This window comes from Trachurus trachurus, assembly GCF_905171665.1.
Source record: "Trachurus trachurus genome assembly, chromosome: 14".
Taxonomy (NCBI): Eukaryota; Metazoa; Chordata; class Actinopteri; order Carangiformes; family Carangidae; genus Trachurus; species Trachurus trachurus.
In genome coordinates this window covers 15,325,003-15,348,528 of record NC_139903.1, presented here as the reverse complement: position 1 = coordinate 15,348,528, position 23,526 = coordinate 15,325,003, and the positions used below count along the sequence as shown (strand labels likewise).

The 23,526-nt window shown below is 41.8% G+C and overlaps 1 protein-coding gene across 1 annotated transcript in view; it reads left to right on the top strand.

Annotated features, from left to right (window-relative positions):
- Positions 1 to 23,526, top strand: part of dlg4a (discs, large homolog 4a) — a gene marked incomplete at both ends in the record, with an annotated part of 68,037 nt that overhangs the window by 24,929 nt on the left and 19,582 nt on the right. The window contains 2 exons of the mRNA XM_083987239.1: positions 12,933 to 13,094; positions 20,343 to 20,399. Coding sequence (XP_083843365.1) covers positions 12,933 to 13,094; positions 20,343 to 20,399 — 219 coding nt within the window. The remainder of the gene's footprint in view (positions 1 to 12,932; positions 13,095 to 20,342; positions 20,400 to 23,526) is intronic.

The window sequence follows — 23,526 nt, the reverse complement described above, 5'->3', positions numbered from 1 at the left end:
AAACAGTTGTGGGTTTTGAAAAGTCTCCTCTGTGTTATGTGATCAGAGGGATGAGAGTCAAAGTATGAAGTTAGACGAACAGTGAGGAGACACGTCATACATCTAGAGTACTAAGAAAACAATGCGAAGGCTATGCCCACACACTCACACACACAATATCTAAACTGTGATATGATCAAGACTGAACACTTTACACTGTAGACCGAGCTCTCTGGGAGAATTAGCAGTACAGAATATTTCTTCCAAAGAGTGTAGTAACACTAGTCTAACTTCACACTGTGTTGAAATTCATGACCTCCCTCTGTAGGCCTCTGATAAACCTGCTGATGTCTTTAGCACATTGCAGATTTCCCAGGATATCCCCAACTCCCTGAGAGGGTGATAAGGTTTGAAAAAGAGAGAGAGAGAGAAGAGAAAAACCCATCAGCTGCTGCCGGTGTATTTGGAACGGTCTCTGTGTTCGATTTAACGCTGACGTCACCCGGGAGCGTTGAGCCCTGCGCTGCAGTCGGTCCTGAGATGAATGCACAATATTTAAATCTATCCTACCTGGTTCTCTCGCTCCACCCTGTGGGCTCACCGTGTCAGCACAATCACACGCAGCAGTGGAGAGCTACAGAACACAAATGAACACTAGATGAGACGTTCATCATGGAAGAGATGTAAAGCCTGACAGCATGTTAACTGTTTATGAGTAGAAATAAAAAAAAAAGGAAGATTGTTATTGACTTTGCTGATTATCTTGAGTACATTACTTTAAAAAAAAAATAAAGGAAAAAAAAGCAAACACCGCTTTAGAATTCCTTCTATTTCTATTTTTAGATACTGATCATAATACAAGGTGAGGTGTTATATTAACTGCAGTTGTGGAGCACATTAATGTTTTTCACTAAGACCAAACATATAGGCTACTGTACCATTCAGTCTTAATTTGGGCAGCTGTTACTGTACATAATAAGCCGCCCTGTATTTACCTGGGTCACCTGTGTAAGACCATACAAAAGCTGTGCAGAGTGACATGGGAAGATTAGTGAATATTTAGAAAAACTGGTATTTTTCAGTGCAACAACAGCGAGACTCTCTAAATGTGTCTGTTTGATATTTATTCACTTCATTTCACTGTGTCAGACGGAGATGCGCGTCGCTCACACGTCATTATCCCTGAGTATTATTGTGAATGAATTCTGCATTTATGTGAAAGGAGGCACTTGTGGTATCTATTCATAAAACGCTGCAAAGTAACAGAGACACACAGTGGAAATAACCTTGTGCGATGATGCTGTTGATAAACGACACTCGGTTTTGGCTCAACAAGCAGAGACAGATAAACGAAGAGCATTTTGTTGCCTTCAAGTGCGGCGCCATCTGATCTGAACCATTTCAGCACGTTGGACAGCTCCTGTGAACTTCTCCATATGATCCAACAGGGGGCGCAGTAGCGACACTGGAACATGTGGTGGTGGTGATCCAGGCCATTTGATGTGGCACCATGAATATTTCCCAGCTTCCACTGCTCTGAGGAGAATATCCTGGCGTTTTTTTTTCTTCTTTTTCTTAAATGCTTCCTATTGAAAGATATTATTATTCTAACAATAATATTATTTTCATGCAGCCTCAGGGCATTAGTGATGAGTGGCGCTCTCTCTCCAGACCTATGTTGCCTTATAGTTCCAGATGCGCATTGAGTAGAAACTTTACGGTCAATCAAGTAGGGAGGGGGAGAGAGAGAGAGAGAGAGAGAGAGAGAGAGAGAGAGAGAGAGAGAGAGAGAGACTAATGGTAAATGATGAATGGCACTGTCAGTATTTAAACCTTTAGACAACATGGTAATGCATAGCGACACACTGACGCTTTAAGACGTGACAAACATGCAAGATCCTTATGTTACTTTTTTTTTTTTTTTAAATACACGTGTGCTGGACCCAAGTAGTGTAGCGTTACGGTCACATTTCAACCGGGCAGCCCCCCTCCCTCCCTCCCCACACACACACACACACACACACACACACACACACACACACACACACACACACACACACACACACACACACACACACACACACACACACACACACTCCCCCCCACCCCCTACCCCCCCCTCTCAGCTTCCGCGGATCTCCTCTAATTGTACCGTGGCTCAGAGTGAGTGGCGGCGGACCGACGAGCTGTGGCTGGGTCTGTGCTGGTCTGTCTTGGTGTGGGGCTCTGGACTGATGTCTCTGCCTGTTAGGAATTTAAAGTGTCTCTCGCCGGTCATGTGCCAGTGTAAGGTCATCTGCAGCAACCGGACCCTGTCCCTCATGTTCGGGTGCAAGGTAAGCCCGGGGGCGCCAGCGGCAGCGGCGGCGGCGGCTCCTCTCTCTCTCTGTCTACTGTATGTATACGTGCACAGACTGTAGGCTACTGTTAGTTTGGACAAAGTGTGTGACAAAATGTTCAAACCGAGGCCTGTGTGTGAGGAATAAAAGCGCGGTTGTGTTGAGATCGCTTTGCCTTCATTGTGGTGTTGTGTTGTGTAGCCCCCCTCCTCCTCTTCCTCCTTTCGCTCATTTGAACCGCTCTTCTCCCACTGCACAGCCACTATAGGAGTTATTAGCACAGTGATCACACTCACCTACGGTTTCCTCTCGAGTCCATATGCTAAAGTATACCTGCTTGTTCACAGCGACTTTAATGCCTTTACATCGGGGTTTTTTCCATGTGTATGTGGCCGATTTCCACGCACACAGAGCCAGCGACAGCATCCTTGGCAGGCACGGTTGTGTTTGGTGACATCCAGCGTTTTACCATAAATGGTTACTGGTATTTTAATGAATGAAACATCAATCACTATCAGACGTCCTCCTCCTTTATCTATGGGAGCAGGTCACGTCAGGAGCTGACCATATCATTCAGCATGCCGATTGGTTCACATTTTTTTTTGCTTTTCATGCCAGCAATGCAAACAGCCTGGTATGCTTTTGACCTTGGGAAATGCTACTTTATTGCTCAGGGCCACTTAAATATCATCCATCAGAGAAAACAGTGCAGGCTACTGCAAGGCTGGCTTAATCCCGGCTTGAAGTCAGGTAACAGGAGCGGTGGCTGTAGGCTGCTTCCTGTGGGGAATCATGAAGCAGGCAGTTGTGCTCTGATGCTTAGTATCAGGGGTACAAAAAAAACAACTGATATTATGTTGAGCTGTATGTTTGCAGTACGGGTTTGGGTTTTTGTCACAATGAGAAAGTGTGATCCAAAGAGAGAGTGAGCGTAGCCACTCATTCATTCATTCATTCATTCAGTGATTGTCCATCACATCCCACGTCCTCCCTCCCTCCCTCCCTCCCGGCTTCAGGTGTTTCCAGTACGGCAGCCAGCTCCGTAGTTCCCCTCCACATGGCATTATAGTCTGTTATACCTTTACAAAGCCAAAATCTGACTACACCGGTCGGCTCGAGCCAGGGTTTGTTCCTACACTTGCCAAAGTGGTGTGTACATGTGTACAAAGCTTGCAGATGATTTGTTTGTTGATTCAGTTGTGACGTTCTGGTTTTTGCACTCTTGTCTTGTTGGTGGAATCTATTCCACGTCGATTAGTTTCATCAAACATGAAATAGATGGATTATTCTTGTTAGATTTCACTTATCGTGATTACTTTCACATTTCATCTACTAGACAAGACCTATTTCAATATTTGAGAGATACCGCTGGTAAAATTAATGAGGCTGTTTGCTTTCTGCGTTTCTGAAGGGGTGGTCCTGCTGTGCTCAATGTTGAGTATAGTATCACAGATAATCCCCTGTGTCCCCTCACCACGCTCCCTCCTGCCTCGTAGCTTGCTCCACATCTGCATCCGAGACACCTTCCTCGTGGAAAACGTATTAAAACTCTCCTCCCACAGACTTAAGTTGTCTACAGTCAACATGACCGACCCCGTGAAATGTATCTCCTCGGCAAACATTTACTCTGTAATAAGAGCAGATTTCAAAATGGGATTAAAAGCTCAATTAAAATGAATTGTGCTTGGTTTGCATTATGTAATGCTGTTAAGAACAGAACAGGGCTTATAATAATGGGGTTCAGCTCATCTCAAGCACATACTAAAGGCAGATGCTTTGTTTCTGAGCACCTAAGTATTCACTATTGATGAATTTGCATCCTCAGCTGTGCCACAGTTCATAATGTCCAGAGCCTCCTGTCTTTTGAAACGTGATCATCACCTCCAGTGTTCGAGCTCTGTCTCTATATAGGTCTTTAATGCCTCAATACCTTGTCTGTTCACATATGTCCAGCAGGTTGAGTAGCCCATAAACAGCTTGTGTTCAGTCTGTTGCAGTCTCATGGTGGGTTGCTATCGGTGATATCCTTTTTCTTTTTTGGCCAGGTCTTTTAGGCTGCACAGTATATTGCAGGGTTATTATGTTTTTTCTATTCTTCCCCAAATCCCATATATGTTTTTTTTTCTTTGCTCTTTTTTTTTTTGCACTTTTATCCCCTGCCTTGTCCTGCACCACCTGATGTCTGATAAACATCTGACTGGTCATTTCCAAGGTTATTTGTTTGCATAACCTTTGTTCTCACACAAAGCTCACAACACAGAGCTTCTCCGTCATCTTAAATTCAGGGCCTTAATTAAAATAGTCTTTATGTGGTTGGAAGCCTTCAGCAGTGCTTTAATGTGCTCTTCTATGCTTAATGCTCATCGATGGCCTCACAACATCTAATCAGGACAGACTGCCTCGCTGAAGTTTGGAGTTTTATATTCCAGTGTGGTGCCCATGTTGAAGGCCATGCAATGTAAACTAGCCACAGCATCGAGTTCAAGTGGAAAATGACTATTAATGTAATGAATGATTTACGACTCAGGGGTCTGCGTGCCTTCATCTCGATATCGAGATCGATGATCGCTTCACCCCGAGGATCGATTCTCAGACGTCTTTACTGGAAAATGGACGGGAAAACGACCTGCTGTCACTCATTACCTGCCAACCAATCAGACAATCGAGTGTAATGATGTAGAAAATATCAGAGGGTGATATCAAAGCGGAGGTGGTTTGCTTTGCTAATGTGCAGTCTGCGTTCCTGTGTGTGAGGCACTGGTTTTACATTTCACATCCTTACTGTAAGCGCTTTTATTCGTTCCTATAGATTTGACCCATTTTACCTCTCTGTTTATGTCATCCTCCTTAATAAAGAGCAGTGAGCCTCAGCTCTGACGGCGAGGTCGCAGAAATGCAGCAACAACAATGTGCAGCTGCAGATATTTACTAATGCTCTGTTCAGGTCTTAGATTGAACCGTTCTGTGCTGCCTCCACCTTGCTAACTTGCTCTTCCCCGGCTTATCTGTTATCAAATACTGCAGCTGGTGTTGTGTGAGCAGCGGATGTGTAGGCTGCACGAGTAAGAAGCACACTCGCAGTGTAAAAAAACTACTGTACGGAAATGGCCCTTATCCATCTGTAAAAGCTGCATAAAAGCGGCCGGGCGCATACCTGAAGATGTTGCTCTTACTGTGTCTTGATGGGATGACAGTGCAGAATATATGGGTTTTCTGCTAGAGACTCAGGGGCTTATTTGAAAGAACTCAAACTTGTGAACGTGATCCTTTACAAAAAAGTGAAAGCCACCAGAATTAAATCTGCATATTACTGCAAGACGGGTTGCCTAGTTACATGGTTTGCCACTAAAAACCTGGAGGTGAGCACACCACATGGTCAACATGGTATACTTTAATTCTATCTTGATTGTCAGACACTGAACAGACACCAACATAATATATTTCTCAAAAAAAAAAAACACCCACTTCACTGAGCATCTGGCACAGATATGCATCATCGACCTTTAAAATTAAATTCAGTCTCAGTTTAGTGCACAGACAGAATCAAAGTAACTTACCCTTCAGGTCATGAGTGTTCATAGAAAAACAAAACACATAAACAAACTCAAAGACTGCGTTTCTCTCCGAAAAACATAAAAGCACCACTACAAACCGCGGATAAAACATCTCATCTCAGTTTTTACATTTGAGTCATGAAATGAGCCCCGTATTTTGTGTAGATGTTGTTTTTGTCTTGTTATGTTGAATCTGGGTGTGACGAGTGAGCTGTATTATCTTTATCTAATGCTTGAGATAATCATCTGACTCCTCTTTTTACTGCATTGATGGCCAATGAGAAACAAAAGCTTTTTTTCCCCTTTTTTTCCTAACAGCAGTGAGAGGCGATACTGCATCAAAGAGCTGGGTTAGACCTATTTTTGTAAGCAATGTTGGTGATCATAGGATAAAAAGGAAATACCCACTGCTGCTATTATTGCATGTTTGCTTCCAGTGAAACCATTAAAACAGTCTCACAGTGCCGTGTTCAAATGGCCTCCACTCCAACGCTTGTGGACCAAACACAAGGCGGGAGGGGGGGGGGTTAACAAAACGATTCCCCCACTACAAGTGCAACATACATAAAAATGTATGTACTCAGCATAAAAAATGGTCTGTGCATGCTTGTGTTAACAGAGGGGGAGGGGAAGAAAATCATCAAGACGGTTGAGCAGCGTGTGAGGGGAATAAGGTTGCAACTGACCTCTAATAAAATAGCTTTGAATTGATTTTTAATTTCACGGTTGTGTTTCGATCCAGTGTTAAAGGGTGTGAGTCAAGATAAATTATTTTTGCAAGGTCGGGGTAAGACGCTTTCATCTGGTTTCATGTAAAAACTGAGAAATACGAGGTCCATGTGATCCACGACGTATTTCCATAGGCATCACGTGAACACTGTTCCTCTCTGGTCTTACAAATAAGCATTTAGTTCCTGTGAAAACAGACAGACGAGATAGCAACCACCCCCACCCCACCACACACCCCCTTAACCAGAAGGACCACGGCCAAGCACACGCTGTGGCACAATTTACTGTATCTATGACTTGAATCTGATTATTAAATTTCAGGATGATACATTTGTGTGGGTCTTATCGATGATGATTCATCCCACAGAGATGATTATGCAGAATCTCATTAATTTGGGTTAGATGAACATAAATTAAGTGAATATATGAGGCAGTGATGTAAAAGGAGACCAAATGTTTAGTCTCTAAAACATCGCTGTGCCTGGGATCCCTGGGCGTAAAAGGGAAAAAACATAAAGTTTTCTTTATTTATTTTTTATGACTTTTCCTGTTTCACTGTAGTAACATAAGCCTTCTGGTGGTGAAAAAAGCCCAACAGCACTTTGGGGATTTTATTTTTAGAGAACGACTTGGACAGTAATGAGCTTCAAAACATGCACCACAGAGAGTTTTTTTTTTTTTTTTACATGTTTGGTCAAAGTTTCAGTCGGATATCCTAAAACTGTGCCGTTTGACTGAGTAGCCTACCTAGATTATCTCCCAGTGGGACAATGCACTGAAGTAGTCGAGGTTCAGCTTAATTTGAAGCACCGTCCCTCCGCAGCACACACGCACAGAGCTGTTCTACACCGCTTTAACACAAACAGGGGTAGTGTCTTGTGCAGCTGAATTAATAAATACATCATGAATCATAGATGAGTAAATACATTTCCTGGCAGAAGCGTAATATTTTACTCTGGATTTTCAACATCACAAACACACCGAAGTGACCAAACCCAATGGCATACTTAAAACTGGGTGAAGGGGGTGAATGTAGAGCGCTTCCATGGGAGGAGAAGAAGCTTTTTCTATGTTGTAGCTCCACTTTTTGATGTAGGCAGGACGGATTCTTCCATTAAGATCCTGTGCGGTGCAGCTTTAAGCATTGTGCCCCATGGTAAATGTAAAGTCTGTTGTTGTTGCAGCTATAGCTACAGGACACTAACACTTGTCAGTGCGGTGCTGAAACACCTTGGAGGATAGTCTGAAGTTGGAGCTGGCAGTAGATGAGTTCATTTCCTATTTTCTGAGGCTTGTACTGTATACATGAAAAAAAAAAAACAGTAGTAGTGGTACTGTAGGTGTCGGCTGGCAGCAGCTATTGTGATCATGCAAATGAGATGAAGGCTGTGTTTGGGGTTTGGCACTTGAGAATGAAAATCAACTCGGTAGGCAACAATGACTGTATTTTGATGGATCGTAATGGAGAAGAGAAAGTTCATATGACCACGAGAGACAAACATTGTTCTCTCATCAGGCTCTATCGAAGTGACAATGAGTGATGATGCTGTGCAGCATGGGCACTATTTTTTCTCGCAAATTGGCCGATTTATTTATTTGTTTCAAGATGCTGAAAGTATTCGGCTTAGGAGGCGGCTGGTTTACGGCTTAGTTGGTGGATGTGAGGGTTTGCTCCACTATCATCCTGCAGGCGTTCTGGATTATGTGTAGGGAGGTAAATTAATTTGTAAAACTAAAGCTGAAAAGGTGGACAAAGGAGATATACTGCACATTTAAAAAATATGTCTTTTTATCCCAGAAGATGTCACTTTGTCTGCTGACTGCAACATATTACAAAGTAAGTAAGAATCAATCAAAAGACTGGCTGTGTAGGGATAGTTAAGTGGTAGTAGTAAGTAAAAGTACAGTATTTGAGGACACTTAGGGTAAATGGTAATGATATATTGTCTCAAACCTCATTTAAATATTTGTCCAGAATAACTCTAACAGGAGAAACGAAGCTGGTCTTTGTGTGTTGTGTTTAATTTCAACAAACACTTTATGAGACAGGTTCAAATTTGGTTTTATTCAAGCACATTTACCTGTCCAGATTTATGTCACCCAGATATACTGTGCTGTATTCAACTAAATTCCTGCATGTTGTTCTTTCTTACAGCACACAGGCACACAAATTTAGCACCCAGCATGAAATCTCACCCCCCGAGTTCAACTGAGAGGGAAATGTTAAAATTAATCCAAATATGGGAGAGGATTCATTATCATTAAAGAAAATGCAAATGGGAGAACTTGACAAAGCTTAAATTCCGTGAAGATGCAGTGGGGATTTGCCACCTTTAATTTACGCTCCAAGAGCTGCTCGTGGTTCATGTAACACCTTGCACGTCAAGTGCATTTGCAGTCGGGGTATCTCTGAAATTATATGCCTGAGAGGTGAGGTTAGCTTTCATTCCATTACCTAATGCACAGTAATTTAAAAGCTCAAGCTTGGTCCTTGAATTTCAAACTGAGATGACGGTAGATAGCATTTGACATTTGCTCTACATTAAGTTAACTCATTTAACCATTAAAGAAACAGCTTATTCAGCCACACAGTGTAGTTCCTATTACAGTACAGGAAAACAGTAGGACGGTGCAGGTTCGTTCTGTTGACCTTTACAACAGAGCAAGTCCTTAAACATGTACCAGGACCCTTCTATGATGATATAGTGATATAATAAAGGTCTGGGAAACCCAAAGGTATTTGGTTGCAGAGGTAATTTAGGTGGGGGATGTACAGTTATGGGCAGATTTTAATTACTCTAGGCTCCTATAAACCCCCTGCTTGTGAGCAAAGGACCTCGAGAAAATACATTTCCAATTGGACTAACATGCAATGATGTTTATTAAAACAGATGATATCATATTGTGCCAGCTTTAAATGTATTTATCCAGTGCTTTGTTGTGGACAAAGGAGAGTATAGAAAGTATTACAACATTAAGGAAATATATTATTTTCCCTTTAAAAATTTTTTTTTAAAATAAATATATCTACTTATTAAAAATGTTCAGCCAGGCACAAGTCGCATAAAAATGTATTTTTAAAAATTGAAATCTCTCATTTAAGTATAAAGGAAATGGACCTGTGAATGCAACTCGCCACCTAGATTGAATACACATAAATTGAAGTTTCCAGAGGCCCATTAGTAGAACTAATAATAACTAATAACAGGGTTGCAATTAATTGCAATGTACAAAATTCAAACAGCCAAGAGCAATATCAAAATCGCACCATGAATGTTGTGTTGCTACAGTAACGCCCTGGCCAAGACATCTAAAGATGTAAAGGGACATTTTGTTTTGTTTGTTTGGTACAAGACCTAACGGAAAGAGAAAAATGCTTTCACACTGAAATCGCAATATCTTCACATATAATAGTAATTGTATAAGTTCTTTGCCTGTTGTGTGGTCCTGCTTATAAACGCAATAAATGAACCAGGTCATGGTCCACATCCTTCCGCTGAGATGCTATACAGTCTGATGGCAGAGTGGACACTTCTCTGACCTGTGTGAATCTCACACTGCATGCATCTCTCCACAACACAACAGTCCTGAATGAGTCCACACTCCCACTACCCCTCATTTACAGTCCTGTAAATGAAATATCGCATACCTTATACCAACTATTAGCTCCTGTGCAACGAAGCCATTTCTGTTTGTTTGTCCTACACTAATGGAAATGTTGCGAGTTGTAAAATAAATATGATCTCCTGTGTGTACTTGTCAGCAGAGAGGTGTAACGGTAACAGGCAGGTAAATGCTCAAACAGAGCTGTTTTGTGCTACGTGTTATTCCACCGCATCTGAAACCACCAAGTGTTTATAGTAATTCCCAACGGTCACACTCAAAGGCGGAGTAAAAAGCTATCATAGAGAGTGAGGAGATGTAATATCATTTAAACGTGGGTATGTTTTCAGAGAGTCTCTCCTTGACAAGATTCATAGTGTTGCACTGAGGTGTTTGCGTCAAAAGTGACAGAAATGGTTGTGAAAGGATAAAAACACACGGGCTGGAGAGAAAACCTCTCACCTCCACACATCTGGCCAACCACTGCATTAAGAGTAGTTGGAATGATTGTTGCCCAGTGAAACACAAGGGGCAAAACCTTTAATGTTCAAAAATACAGAGAGCCATATACGTTTTGTAAAGAAATGGTTGGACACAAGAGGTCGGTATACTCTGTCCAAAGTGCTTTTTGAATGGTTTGATTATAGGCGTCCTACCACCCAGCCCACAGACTCCCCTTAGTCACGACTGGAAAGGTGTGGAAATTCACTGTTTTAAGTCTGAGGACTGAGAGCTGCCTGAATCAGAAACATGAAACACCACAGATGTGTCTGAAATCGCTCACTGCTCCCTGAGTGATCCTCTATATCACTGGAGGAGATTTTGCCATTTTGCAACGATGTCCAAATGCATGGTGGCAATTATTATACTCAATGGGGGCTCATAGTATCACTCACTCAGCATCGTGCTCATGCTGAAAGAAAGAAAGAAAGAAAGAAAGAAAGAAAGAAAGAAAGAAAGAAAGAAAGAAAGAAAGAAAGAAAGAAAGATGGCGCAGAAAAAATTAGTTTCTATTTTCTCATTTCACCAATGAGCTCGGCGTGCAGTCCTCTATACAGAGAACTCCCCAGACGGCGAGTGGAGAGGAATGAAAGAGTGAGCGATTTTGGACATAACCCAGGTGAATACAATGACGACTAATTAACCGACTGGGAGCCTGTAATGAACGATGACGATACCCATGAGTTCACTGTCCATTCTACTGACCGACCAGAATCCAACTCGCTTAGAAAAACTCATTTAAAAAATCACATTAATCCACAGTAGCACGTGTCATAATTCAGCTCCTATATCCATATCCAAGTTTTCATAAAGACACTTTTTAGTTAGAATTAACGTTTGACTCTCTGAAGCTGTATTACATTGAACTTTTGAGAAGACAGTGGACTGAAAGGACTTTTCAGCAGAGACTGTCACGTCCTCCTCCAGCAGGACAGAAGGCAACGTAGCTGCATGAACGCTGAGGAGGCAGTGGAGAACAAAAAGCTCAGGTTACTTTGAACTGGAAGCATGTTATTGAGTATTCTTTCCCAGGTTTAGGCTAATACATGCTGAGTTTTACTTTCTGGAGTTTCCAGATGTAATAAAATAAAATGAAGCCACAACAGTGAAGCAGCAGTTGTCCAGTTCTCTGCTATCAACTGTTCATTCTCTCCGGTTCACCCCTGTGCTCCTGCTCCCTGCTTCCTTTTATTGACAGCCTCACTTTTTTTTTTTTTTCATTTTTACCCATCCCCCTGACTTTCTCCTCTATCTTCTTCTCTATTTCACTCCTTCTCTTTCTTGCTGTCTCAGTGTAATATGATCCAGGACCGATGCTGGCAGCCCCAACTGTGGCACTGCAATCTCTGCTCTGCTCTGGTTGCTAGGCAGCCTGTCTGAGACGGGGCTCAGCGATGCACCTCCCTCTCCGTCTGCCTCCAAAAAAAAAAAAAAAGACAGAGAGAGAGAGGCGAGAGTGGCAGGGCCGGCCATCCGGCCATCAGCCAAAAATTCAGATGATCCCACCAAATTTCTCCGTTTTCAGAACGGACTGCTTCACATCTGCAATGCAGCAGGGCATATTGTGAGCCTGAGGGGCTTTAGGGGGGAGCACAGGTTTGTGGCAAAAGAAAAAAAAAAAAATCAGGAGCGCAAACCCACAGGACAGTGTGGCAGGCAGATCTCCACTGTGATGCTGCCCACCTTCTGATGTATTTGTGATGGAAAATGCTGTGTGCAGATTTTGTGTCATCACGCCTAGAATGAAACCTACCATGTGTGGCCGACACAGTGGGCCGCTGGCAGGCTGCCTAGGTGTGGGATATCGGTAGGGGAGTAAGGTTACTAGAGAAGAAGCTGCATGATCTGCTACAGTGGAGCTGCTATGACTCACAGCTCTAGTTGCTCCATGTGGTTGTGGAGGACGACCACTTTGGTCAATGCACAATGGCAACATTTTGAGGCTGTGTTTCCACCGTGCCCTCACTTTGGCGCTTGTAGGCGTCACACATGTTATGTGATAATAGCAGATATGCATATAGATTGTCCACATTTGGCCGGTGATTCATGTGTGATGGAAACCGAGGCAACGATAATGACGCTCGTTGACAGTCGTTTCTGTGTTTCATGCAAATATTATCAACCCTTGACATAATAGTGACTATTTTTTAATTAAAAACACACACATCTGTGTGTTACGCAAGCTTCATCTGAATCTGTTTGTGTGTTTGTTTGTGTGTATGTGTAGAAGTACAGGTACCAGGATGAGGAGACGCCCCCCTTGGAGCACAGTCCAGCACATCTGGCTCCTGGGAAAAGTGCTGAGATGCTTCATATGAGTGACAAGAACCTCGCTGCCATGGAGGCCATACATGGCTACACACCACACACACATATCTCTCCTGTCAAGGTATGACACACACATACACACACTTATGTACACTGCTGCTGATCGATACCGAACACTAATACAACAGCACAATACACTCAGCTGTCAATGGTCACATTGGTCATCTGAGCCGCTCTGTAAAGCTACAGCAGAAGTGGGTAATTGAACAGATCACAGATATAAAGCCAATAATATTTCTAATTAAAGGGAACTCAAATTATAAATTATAACCCTAATTATTTACAGTGCTACTGAAAAACAATAAATCTCAATATTCCCAGTTCAATCAGTGAAACAGATTTATAGTCACTGTGATGTGGTTTTCTTGATTCATGGCCGTCACGTGCTCTGAGCTTGTTAAATTTAATTTTCAGTTGAGTCATAACACAATGTTCAATCACAACAATCTTTTATCTGTTGTAGTCGATGCGCTGTCTGTTTTGAAATCCCATCAATTCCTCAACATACGACATCAATCTATTTATGAAGAAATCTGAGCCTCCACTTCTCTAAGTGTCGGATCAACCTCTGCACAAACATATAGAGTGGGTAATTTGATACGAGAGCTTAACAGCATGAAAACACAGGGTGTAGTCGGGGCTGAGTAACATCACCTGAGCCATGGAGAGGATGTGGCCAGAGAGCAGTTAATGACAGATGTCAGTGTGTAATATGAATAAGCATTATCTCTGGGCAACAATTGAATCGAAGGAAAGAAACTGGACTGTTTGTTTAGGAAGATGTTTCGCCTTTTATCCAAGGGGCTTCATCAGCTCGTAATGCATCAGTCTGACTAGTCCTCACTAGTCTGACAAAACGGTGGAGAAAGATCCAAGTATTTAACCACTGTTTTCTCCACTGTTTTGTCAGATGTGAGGACTAGTCAGACTGATGCGTTACGAACTGATGAAGCCCCTTGGATAAGAGGCGAAACATCTTCCTAATATAAGCCCAGTTGCTTTCGATTCAATTGTTGCCCAGAGATAACGATGATCTGGATGAATGAGAATATCCACAGACTGAATAAGCATGTTAATTCAACCAATAGAATCCCATATGGTAATATTTGCACATGCAGGACCATTAAAGTAGCAGATACCTGCCTGACTGTACATGTAGCTGCAAGTGAAGCACTAATAGCTGACTGAGGCATGTGGTATGACTTAGTTTAGAAGGAAAGAAATATGACTGTGTGAGAGTGGGGGTGCTTGGGTGTGTCTTACTGTAATGTGTTGTATTGTTGTTACTTATTCTTTGTGTCTGGGCCCCTCTCAAAAAGCTCTTCAGCTTCCTAAATAAAGGAATGAATGAATGATTTATATTGCAGTCAAATGAGAAAAACGAAAATTAACGATTAGCTTATAGAGAGTGTAGACACTCACGCAACATACAGCTGTAGCAGCTCTAACACAGAGACCTCACTGCCTCTTCGCAGTAACGCCTATTTACCTGCATCTCCGGTCGGTCCGTTATAAAGGAGGAGGCGTCGACACAGACAACATACGCGCTGCTGGTCACAGTCAACAGATACAGCTGACATCAGTGGGAACATGAGCACAGTCACTTTGCCTGGAGAGCAGCACCAATTACATACTGTAGCTACAAATGCGAGCAGGTGTAAGAGATAGTCCTCATTAAACAACGATCCCTCTCGCACATCCACACGTTATTAACAACATCACTGGCTATGAGACTTACAGTACAGGAGACGCTGGATTTATTTGCTTTGAGGGGGAGAAGTGTTTCTATGTTTCTGGTATGGGAGTAAACCGAAGTCCCAGAAGAGCAGATATGTCTGTTTAAATGCCTTTTTTTTTTTAATGAGCACAGAGGAGAGGTTGTGTTATAGCGCTTTACAGCTGCTATTTAAAAACATACAGAGCCTGTTCAGCATGAGCTGTGGTGGCTAAGGACATTTTTTTCTTGATAATGCTGAGAGGGTGCTGGTTTATGTAGCACTGCCAGAGACCTCATTCTCAGTGGTCATCTGCTTTTTAACTCATTGAGTGCCGCGCTCCTTTCCAAAGTTTTAGTCAAGTGTACCGGCAATTTAGACCATTTTTGAAGATTTTTGTAGAGCCTCAGTGTATTCTATATTATTGCCACCAACACATACTGTGGCTCATTTGAAAGGTGAAACTTTATGCTTCAAATGGCCACAAACCGTTTGTTTCTACGTGCCTCCGTTCCTGAGAAAACTCAAGCTAAACATAGCTGGGTTTCACCAAAATCCCTGCTTTTTTTCTAGAAAAGGAGATACAGCGTATTTTATGAAAGGTGCTCTGTTTGTGCCTGTCGCTCTTCTGACACTCGCATTTCTGGATCAAAGGGCTCGTGCCTCGTGTAAGATAAATATATACAACAATTGTTGTTCTATTCACAAATCCACCATCGGGGGCAGGGGGGGCGCCACTAAACAACAATAACACAGACGCACCGTGCCGTGTCACAGCCTCTCGCCGCGGAATGTGATGGTCTCTGGGCCACAGCAGGTCAGGAACACCGGTCCCACCGGTGGTCGCGGTCCTTCTGTGGTACGGGTCAGTGCCGGCGGCCTGCTTTGACCCAGAGACCATCACATTTTACCGCGGGAGGACCTTGGGGAGGACACGGTGTTGCTCGAGATGAAGACCGGGCGGGACTGTCGGCTGAGAGCTTCCTGTTTCTGCTCCGAGCTGCTGGAGCCTCGCGGGTGAGAGCGGAGCAGCTGCTGCATCCACATGCAGAACTCCGTTTGCAAAAGCCGAGTTATGATGAAAACTTCCAGATCATGAGCTGTCATGAGTTTTTGATCGTCATCTATTTCAGTTCTGCTCGTCGTAGAGTCCCCAAATTTACACATAAGGTGTGTTAAAGTGTGTAGTTTCATAATAATAAAAAAAAGCAAAAAACGATAAATTACGTGGTTGGCACTCAATGAGTTAACAGGAGACAAGCAAACTACATCTTGAGCAAATACAGGGACGCTGTGATCAGTCACCATCGTCAACTGTAAAAAATAAACGTCAAAGAGTCGACAAATTGTTTCTGATACATTGATTCATTTGTGGCGGCCAGTCGCTATTAACCAACATATACTTATCTTCAATTTGTTGCACTGCTCTCTGGGATAGGGAGGGCTGCACTTAGTACACTCAACCACACACACACACACACACACACACAGAGTGAACAGCAGAGCAGAGTCTGCACTAGACTCAGAACCAGGTGACGTAACGATAACCCAAAGTTTCCAACAACTAGGCTATTACTGAACTTCACTGTGAGTGTGATAAATAAAATCCTAACGATGAGTTATACAGCAGGTTATTGTCGATCAGTTCAAATCCCTTCACTATTACTCTCTTGATTAAGCAGTGTTATTTTGTGATTGTTAGTTTCTTTACAGTGCACAGTGGAGGGATTACATTTCTAAGTGTTGTCTGTTCATTATAGGAGGAGTTTTTAATGGCTTCGGTTCTTGTGGCTGATAAATACTCTCATAAAGATATGTAGGTTTAGGGGCCATGTAAGAGTCATTTAGATTTTTTGGAGGAAATTGAATCATTTGGATAAAGAGACAATTCAATAAAATGGTCAATAACAGTATTAATTCTTAGAAAAAATGTTGTTACTGACAGTATTAAACAAATACTTCAAGTTAAGGTAACTTATTGCTATTTAGGAACATTATCCATACATACCTGTACAGTAAAGGACAGAGCATACAACATTTGATGTAATACAGCCTGAGCCTAATGTGTCATAAAAGTTAATCTATTAAATGTTTCCAGGGTAATATGAGTTCAGTCAAGTTACACACAGAATACAAAGAGTAACGCTCCTCAGCTTTAACCTGGTTGTGGTTGTTTTGTCTGTCAGTGTCCATATGTCTCTGCCTGACTGTTGGACTGTGAGCTGCTTTGTCAAGTCTAAGTGTCAATCCAGCAGCTGCTGCAGCCGGAGGAGGGTGACAACAGAAAGGTGGCACATGTCACTCCTGCTCTAATGTTTGATGCAAGTGCTAGAGTTTTTTTTGAGGGGGATAATTTAGGGGTGATGTACTGTAGCCGTCATACTTTAACGTAATTAATCATGCATCTTATGGTGTAAGAACATGAAACAGCTTAGACAATGTGCTGTCCCTCTCTGACCTTTCTTTCTTGCTAGTTTGATTAATTCCCTTTGTCCCAGTGGAGTTTGTTATCCAGCACATACCAGGGGACCAGTAATTATTCAGAGATGATGGGTGCACCATTTACTATAGCGATGTGAAGGGAGACTTACTCCTTTCCCTAAAATACACCATTATGAGGTAATTTAAGTCTGTTTCAGAGAACATTTAAAATGTGATGTGTGCCCTCCAGTGCTTCAGATCCATTATATGACTGTTTCAGTCATTTCTCAAAGACTCGTGGGATCATAAATTCTGACTAGTTACTCCACCACTAAATCTGTAGGTTCACATACAGGGAATATCTTATACAGTTAATAATATCTCTAACAAGACACTAGTTACATTTCATGATAAGATGGGTTGTATTTTATATTTCTCATATTGGCAAATCCCATGAAAACTGTAATTTTCACCAATGTGACTGTGAACAGAGTCTGACTTAATCCTTAATGAGTATCCTGTGATGTGCCCCTTGTTATCGTGATCATAGATCATTGAGTTTATTTGAGGGCATAAATCATTAGTGCACCAATGTGTAGAAATCTGCGCTCTGGTTCAAGATGCATTCTGATTTATTAATATATCACCATGGTCTGATTGGTAAATGTGTAGCTCTATTCTGATTGGTTGCTCTGTAGCCTGAAGTGTGATTGGTTTATGGATGGATTATCTAATTTAGTCATGATATCATATTTGCATCGACCTGCAGTGTTGATAATAAAAGCGAAGGCAGTCTGCACATCAGCATCAAAGTCTGCAGCTTGGAGGTAAACACTTGAGTCAAGGACCTCCATTAGGCATCACAAGTAAAAAAGATTTCTCCGTACGCACAGGATCCAAGCTCCCCCATATTTTGTTAACGCCACGTCTTTGCACAGCCAAATCATTTTACTGGCGGTACTTATCTGTGATATCTTTACGAGTCTTGATTGTTGATTATTCTGACTGTTTGTGCTGGATGGCTGCTTTTATACAAGTGATCAATGATAACAGAAGGAGCAGAAACATACAAGGTAGCCAAGCTGGAGAGTGGATTTTCCAATCAGCAACAGGCAAAAATAAAAAAAAATACATTAGATCGATCAAAAGACTGCAGATAAAATAATTATACACCGTGGTTTAAAACTAGGCACTTTAATTCACCATTTTTATGAAACTAAACCTTAACTTGGAGCTGCAACAGAGAGGGGCGTCCCATCCCACAAAGGCAAAGCCTCCAAACAAAGACTTTGGAGATTTCCTCTATTTGCAAAAACGAAATTGTGCTGCTTAGTATGCTCACCGAATTAAAAACTAAAAGATGCAAAACTGTAACGATGGGGAAAGCAACTGGAATTAAAACTACAGCAGCGACAACAACAGCGTTATCAAGACACCTACACTGCAGCGAAATTCCATCTTGAGGATATTATTTTCCCTATCACATAAAAGGCAGCATGTTGATGTTGTGCACTATGTTTTGGGAACCAGGATTGGCCCTGTTTCTATTTCTGGAATACTGCCATTATTTATGAAGTCTTGTGTTTCTCTTCAGGGAGAACCGAATGCACTACCAAGTATAAAGGTCTGGACTCACTTAGCTTGGTGGATGGTTTGCATCATCTTATGTATGTCAGTGGTCCACATCTTTGAATCATTATATACACGATCATAAAGAAAAGTAACTCGGTCCCAGATTTGTGTGACTGAGGACAAAGACTGGTGGAGCCATTTTGTTTCTTATTAACCCACTCAGGCTCATGATCATACTGCGTTCTGCTGGTACATGCGAGTATCGACATTTTAAGCCTGACGAATTCTAATTACATAAGTGTGACAAAATGATTAGGTCTGAGGATGATAGTGATGATGAAGATAATACAGGATGTTTTTTTTCCCTTTGTTGATGAGGGTTTTGATAAAGAGCTGTTGACAATGATGATGATGATGATTGCGACAATGAGAGTATGGTTGATGATGATGATGATGATGATGATGATGCTGATGGCAATGATGATAATGATGGTGATGGCTGTTTTATCTGCACTTAGTGTTGCCCCGTGCACTAATATTGCTTCCTCACACAGCGACATAATAACTTCACTTTTGACATTTTGATTTTGTGATCCTGTTCATTACCTTGTGACATGATGTAACCTACCTTCAGTGAATACTTTGTCCTGGTTCTCTTCTATTTTTCCCCTCACTTTACTTTCTTTCCCCCCTCCTCACGTTACACTCAGTCCCCCTCCTGCATCCCTCTCCCTGCCTGTGACCTTCCTGCTCCCTGCTGGCAGGAGGAAGGTGAAGAAAGTTGACATGAAAGCACAATGTTGCCTGTTTGAATCGCTTTACTCGCTAGTAAAGTCTTGTTGGGAGTAGTGTGATATAATAACTTAGTGGTGCTCTAGTGATGTGACAGCAACTGCTGATGTGCAGTGCAATGATGTCTTCACTGCTTAACTGATTATGAATGAGCTGTTTATCATTAGCCCATCAATAATCTATCAATGACAGGAACAGACGCCTCCTAATGATGCACAATTTATGTTATGTATTTTCATTTTCAAATGAATTTCCCTTTGGGGATTAATAAAGTAATTTGTATTTATGTTTTACTATGTAACAAGTCAGTGCACAATGTGATCAGATCAGTAAATAAAGGCAAGCAGCTCGTTTGTGTAATTGAGGGTTTAGTGTTTTATTTTGGATAAAGTTTATAATCTTTTAGGATATCTATAGGCTATTAGCTGTACAAAATTTATATATTTTGTAACTATATGTTTATGCACTCAGCATATGCGATGCTTCTATAGCACACTGCCATTTTAACCTTTATCATTGACTACGGTACAGTTCAATACGGGGTGATGACCTACCGTATGCAAAGCATAAAACTTGAGCTTATTATAGATTTTACTAATAATACTCAGTATCAATTGTTTCACTAGACATGGTTCTTGTATTAGTTTCAGTGACCTGGTTTCGGTCTCTGCTGATGTAAATGTATGTGAGCGTGTCATAGATGAACTCACCAGCGTCTCCTCTTAAAACAAAGCGGTACCCACTGTTCTTCCCCTGTGCCCGTCTGCATGCCCCGCACAATTACCCTCTTTCCTTCTGTTGTTTTGCAGCCTGTGTTGATGTCTACGGGACACACTCCAATGTACACCTCCGCTGTTTCCACACTGGTAAGAGCACAGCGATCCGCACCGCTCCGTCACTCTAAAAAAAAAAAAAAAGTGACCAGTATCATCATCAGCCATCAACATCAGTGTGATTTGTATCCTCATTTCTTGCCTTTGCTGGAATTGGTGTCACTCATCGTTTGGCTGTCTGATTGAAAACAGACAGCTGCCCATTCAACGCCATTTTATCTGTGCTGCCAAAGAGTATGAGGTCATCTGTTTTCTGATGGTATCAGTGTGTTCATACTCATTGTCATTCAAATCTCCTCTGTCTGACAGATTTATTCTGCCTGCACTCTGATTATTTTTGGGGGCCTGAAATCACAAGACTGCAAGAAAAAGTTTTTAAATGTCTTCCATCACAGCACAATATCTCTGAGTTATATTCATATCTCTGTTCCTATGTTCTAAAGCAGAAAGTGACACTATCGCATTCCTGCGCACAAGCATCTGTGAAAAAAAAGCAATGTGGATCCTATTTTGGTGTAAAGATGTGGTTTTGAAAGATTTCTGATTTATTCAGAATCAAATTTCTAACACACATGCACACCACAGTATATATAAATAAAAACCAATACAGAAATGTTTATATTAACAGAAAAGTGGCCATGATGCTGTGAAGCCGGATTTAAGTTGAAACTAATCCTACTGTGCATCTCTATGATGCTGGTGTCATGTAACATGAGGCTTTGACGGACAGATAGATGTAATCTCTCTGCAGGACAGGCTGAAACCTGCAGGTGTCAGTGTGAGACTGTGCAGTGACTTTCATAACCTTGAAAAGACGGCTCTGCTGCTTTGGCCATAAAACATTTTTATGATCAGACAGGTTGTATTAGCCTTATGTGCCATGAATTGCTCACATGATTTGGTCTGGCATGGAAGGCAAAAAAGTCACATTCAGTCAAATTTAGACATATACTTTAGTACGAGTGGCTGTTCCACTCTTTCTAAAAAGAAACAACTTAATTATAATTTCGAAACATATGTATGTAAGGACGGAAAATCTGACAGCAAGTTTGAAGTTTACATGATGACTTTTGAAAAGGGCACCGCGATATCTTTGGAAGGATTAGACTATATTAAATCTGGTTTTCTGTGGAACAAGTAGTTACTCCCGTCACTAAACATAATTTCTTGTCTTTTTCTACCCGCACTGACCTTGAACACATCCTGTATCATAGTGCCTTGCTTATAATTAAACCCTTTAACATATGGGATATTCAACTGCACCCTTCAGCATAAAGTCATCAGTGAGAAAAATGTGTTCGTATACATTCAATCCCATATATACAGAAGTACTTCCGTGTGCATATGCATGCATTCAATTTCCCCACACGGGTTGGCTTTGTTCATGCTGTCTCCGAGATGCACTGCAGTAACACTGGTGTGGTGCCCGTACGCTTGTCATTGATGTGTAGGTGGTGTCGTCAGTCTGTCTCTTTATTGCTTTAATGGTGTGGGGTTTGCCAGTACCACTCCAGGCCCCATTGATTTATGGGTAGGATTGTCTCTGGAAGCACTGCAATGGTTTGGCAAAGTAAGACAAGGTCTCTGGGTTATGTACATGATTTAGCGAAGAGGTGCTTTAGCTTCAAATGACATCTATTTTTTTCAAACTTAGGACATAATGTAATTAGAAATGTGTTTTTTTCACACTGAAAACAACTTTTGATATTGATCTGCTCTCATATTAATGAATCCTCCTGCCTCTTACACTATATAACTCCCAAGTCTGCTGTGTGCCATGTCGTCCTCTTATTATGGGGCTACATAAAATGTGACATGATGTGTTGGGCGTTCCTCCTGCTGCGATTAAACTGAATGTCATTTTCTATCTCACAGAAAAGACGAGCTACATGTTTTTACCAAATTTTTTATACAAAAAGTCTCGTTGAGTTGCTTTGAAAAATGAAGACTGGGTTAGGGAGCAAAGAGTCTTACATTTCCAGTGTTGCAAGAAGTGGTATTTCCCTGCCTTTGCAGTGAATTTCATCGGCATCTTTACTTTACACACACAACCTAGAGTGAGGGTATCCCTGGTCGTATCAAACTCTGAAGAAGCAGGAAGACAGTTTGTGTCTTTATAGTTACATTTCCTTATCTATTTTTTGAATAAAGTTTACTGACATACTGAGTTACCTAAAGGCAGCGCTGCAGCTTTTACCTTTGACTTCAGGCACTTGTTCCAGAGATGTTCTTAGGGAAAAGTTTTGCATAAAGTAGAGAGTATGTGGACAGACAGAGTGAGAAAACATAACACAACAATGCATTTATCCTCTCCATAAAGAGATGGGAGTGAGACCCAGCAGGCGCAAAGTGCTCACTGAAGACCCCCACCACCCAGTTAATGTTACACTCTGTCTTTGCTAATGAGAAACAATGCATATCACTTTCTCTCCTCTTATGCCACAGAACTGTTTCCATACACAACACTTTGCACAGAAATCCTCCTCGACCCCTCTAAGATGTGTTTGACTCTCAGCGTAAAGACAATCATTTTTTAACGTACAGCTCCAATTACTGTTTTCTGTAGTGTTTCCCCAAGAGCTCTCCATTATATCCTCCTCCTTTCTGCTCTGCACTCTTGTCTGGTCCGTATCTGGTTTCTATCTTCATTTTCTCCGTCCTCCTTAGTTTTCTTTAATAAATGTTTAAATATGTCCCTGCAGCTTCGGTGTAATTACTGTGCAGTAGCAGCTCAGGTCCTTTGGGAGGGAGAGGGGAGCAAGGCAAAGAGGAAAAAAAATATATGCATGCAGAAAGAGAAGGGGGGAGCTGCTGGTGTTGAATGGTGGAGTAAGACAGATAGAGAGGGCCTTGCAAGTAGAAGGGTGAGAAAATTAGATAGGTAGACCGAGGGATTTTATTTAACAAAATGAGAACGTCAGCTGACAGCTTGTCCTTCGGCATGTCCTTACATAAGTCGGTTCAGTGTGCACGCCCCTGTGTGTTTGTGTGCATATTACACACCTGCTAATCCATCTGTCTTTCAGAAGGAGGAAAAAAAAAACTAAAACAAAATAACAGTGAAATCTACTTTTTTTCATATGTATTTTGCTGTGTCGAGGTTTCACTGTTCTGACTGACTGGCTGACTGACTGGCTGGCTGTAGCACTGGGGCTTACAG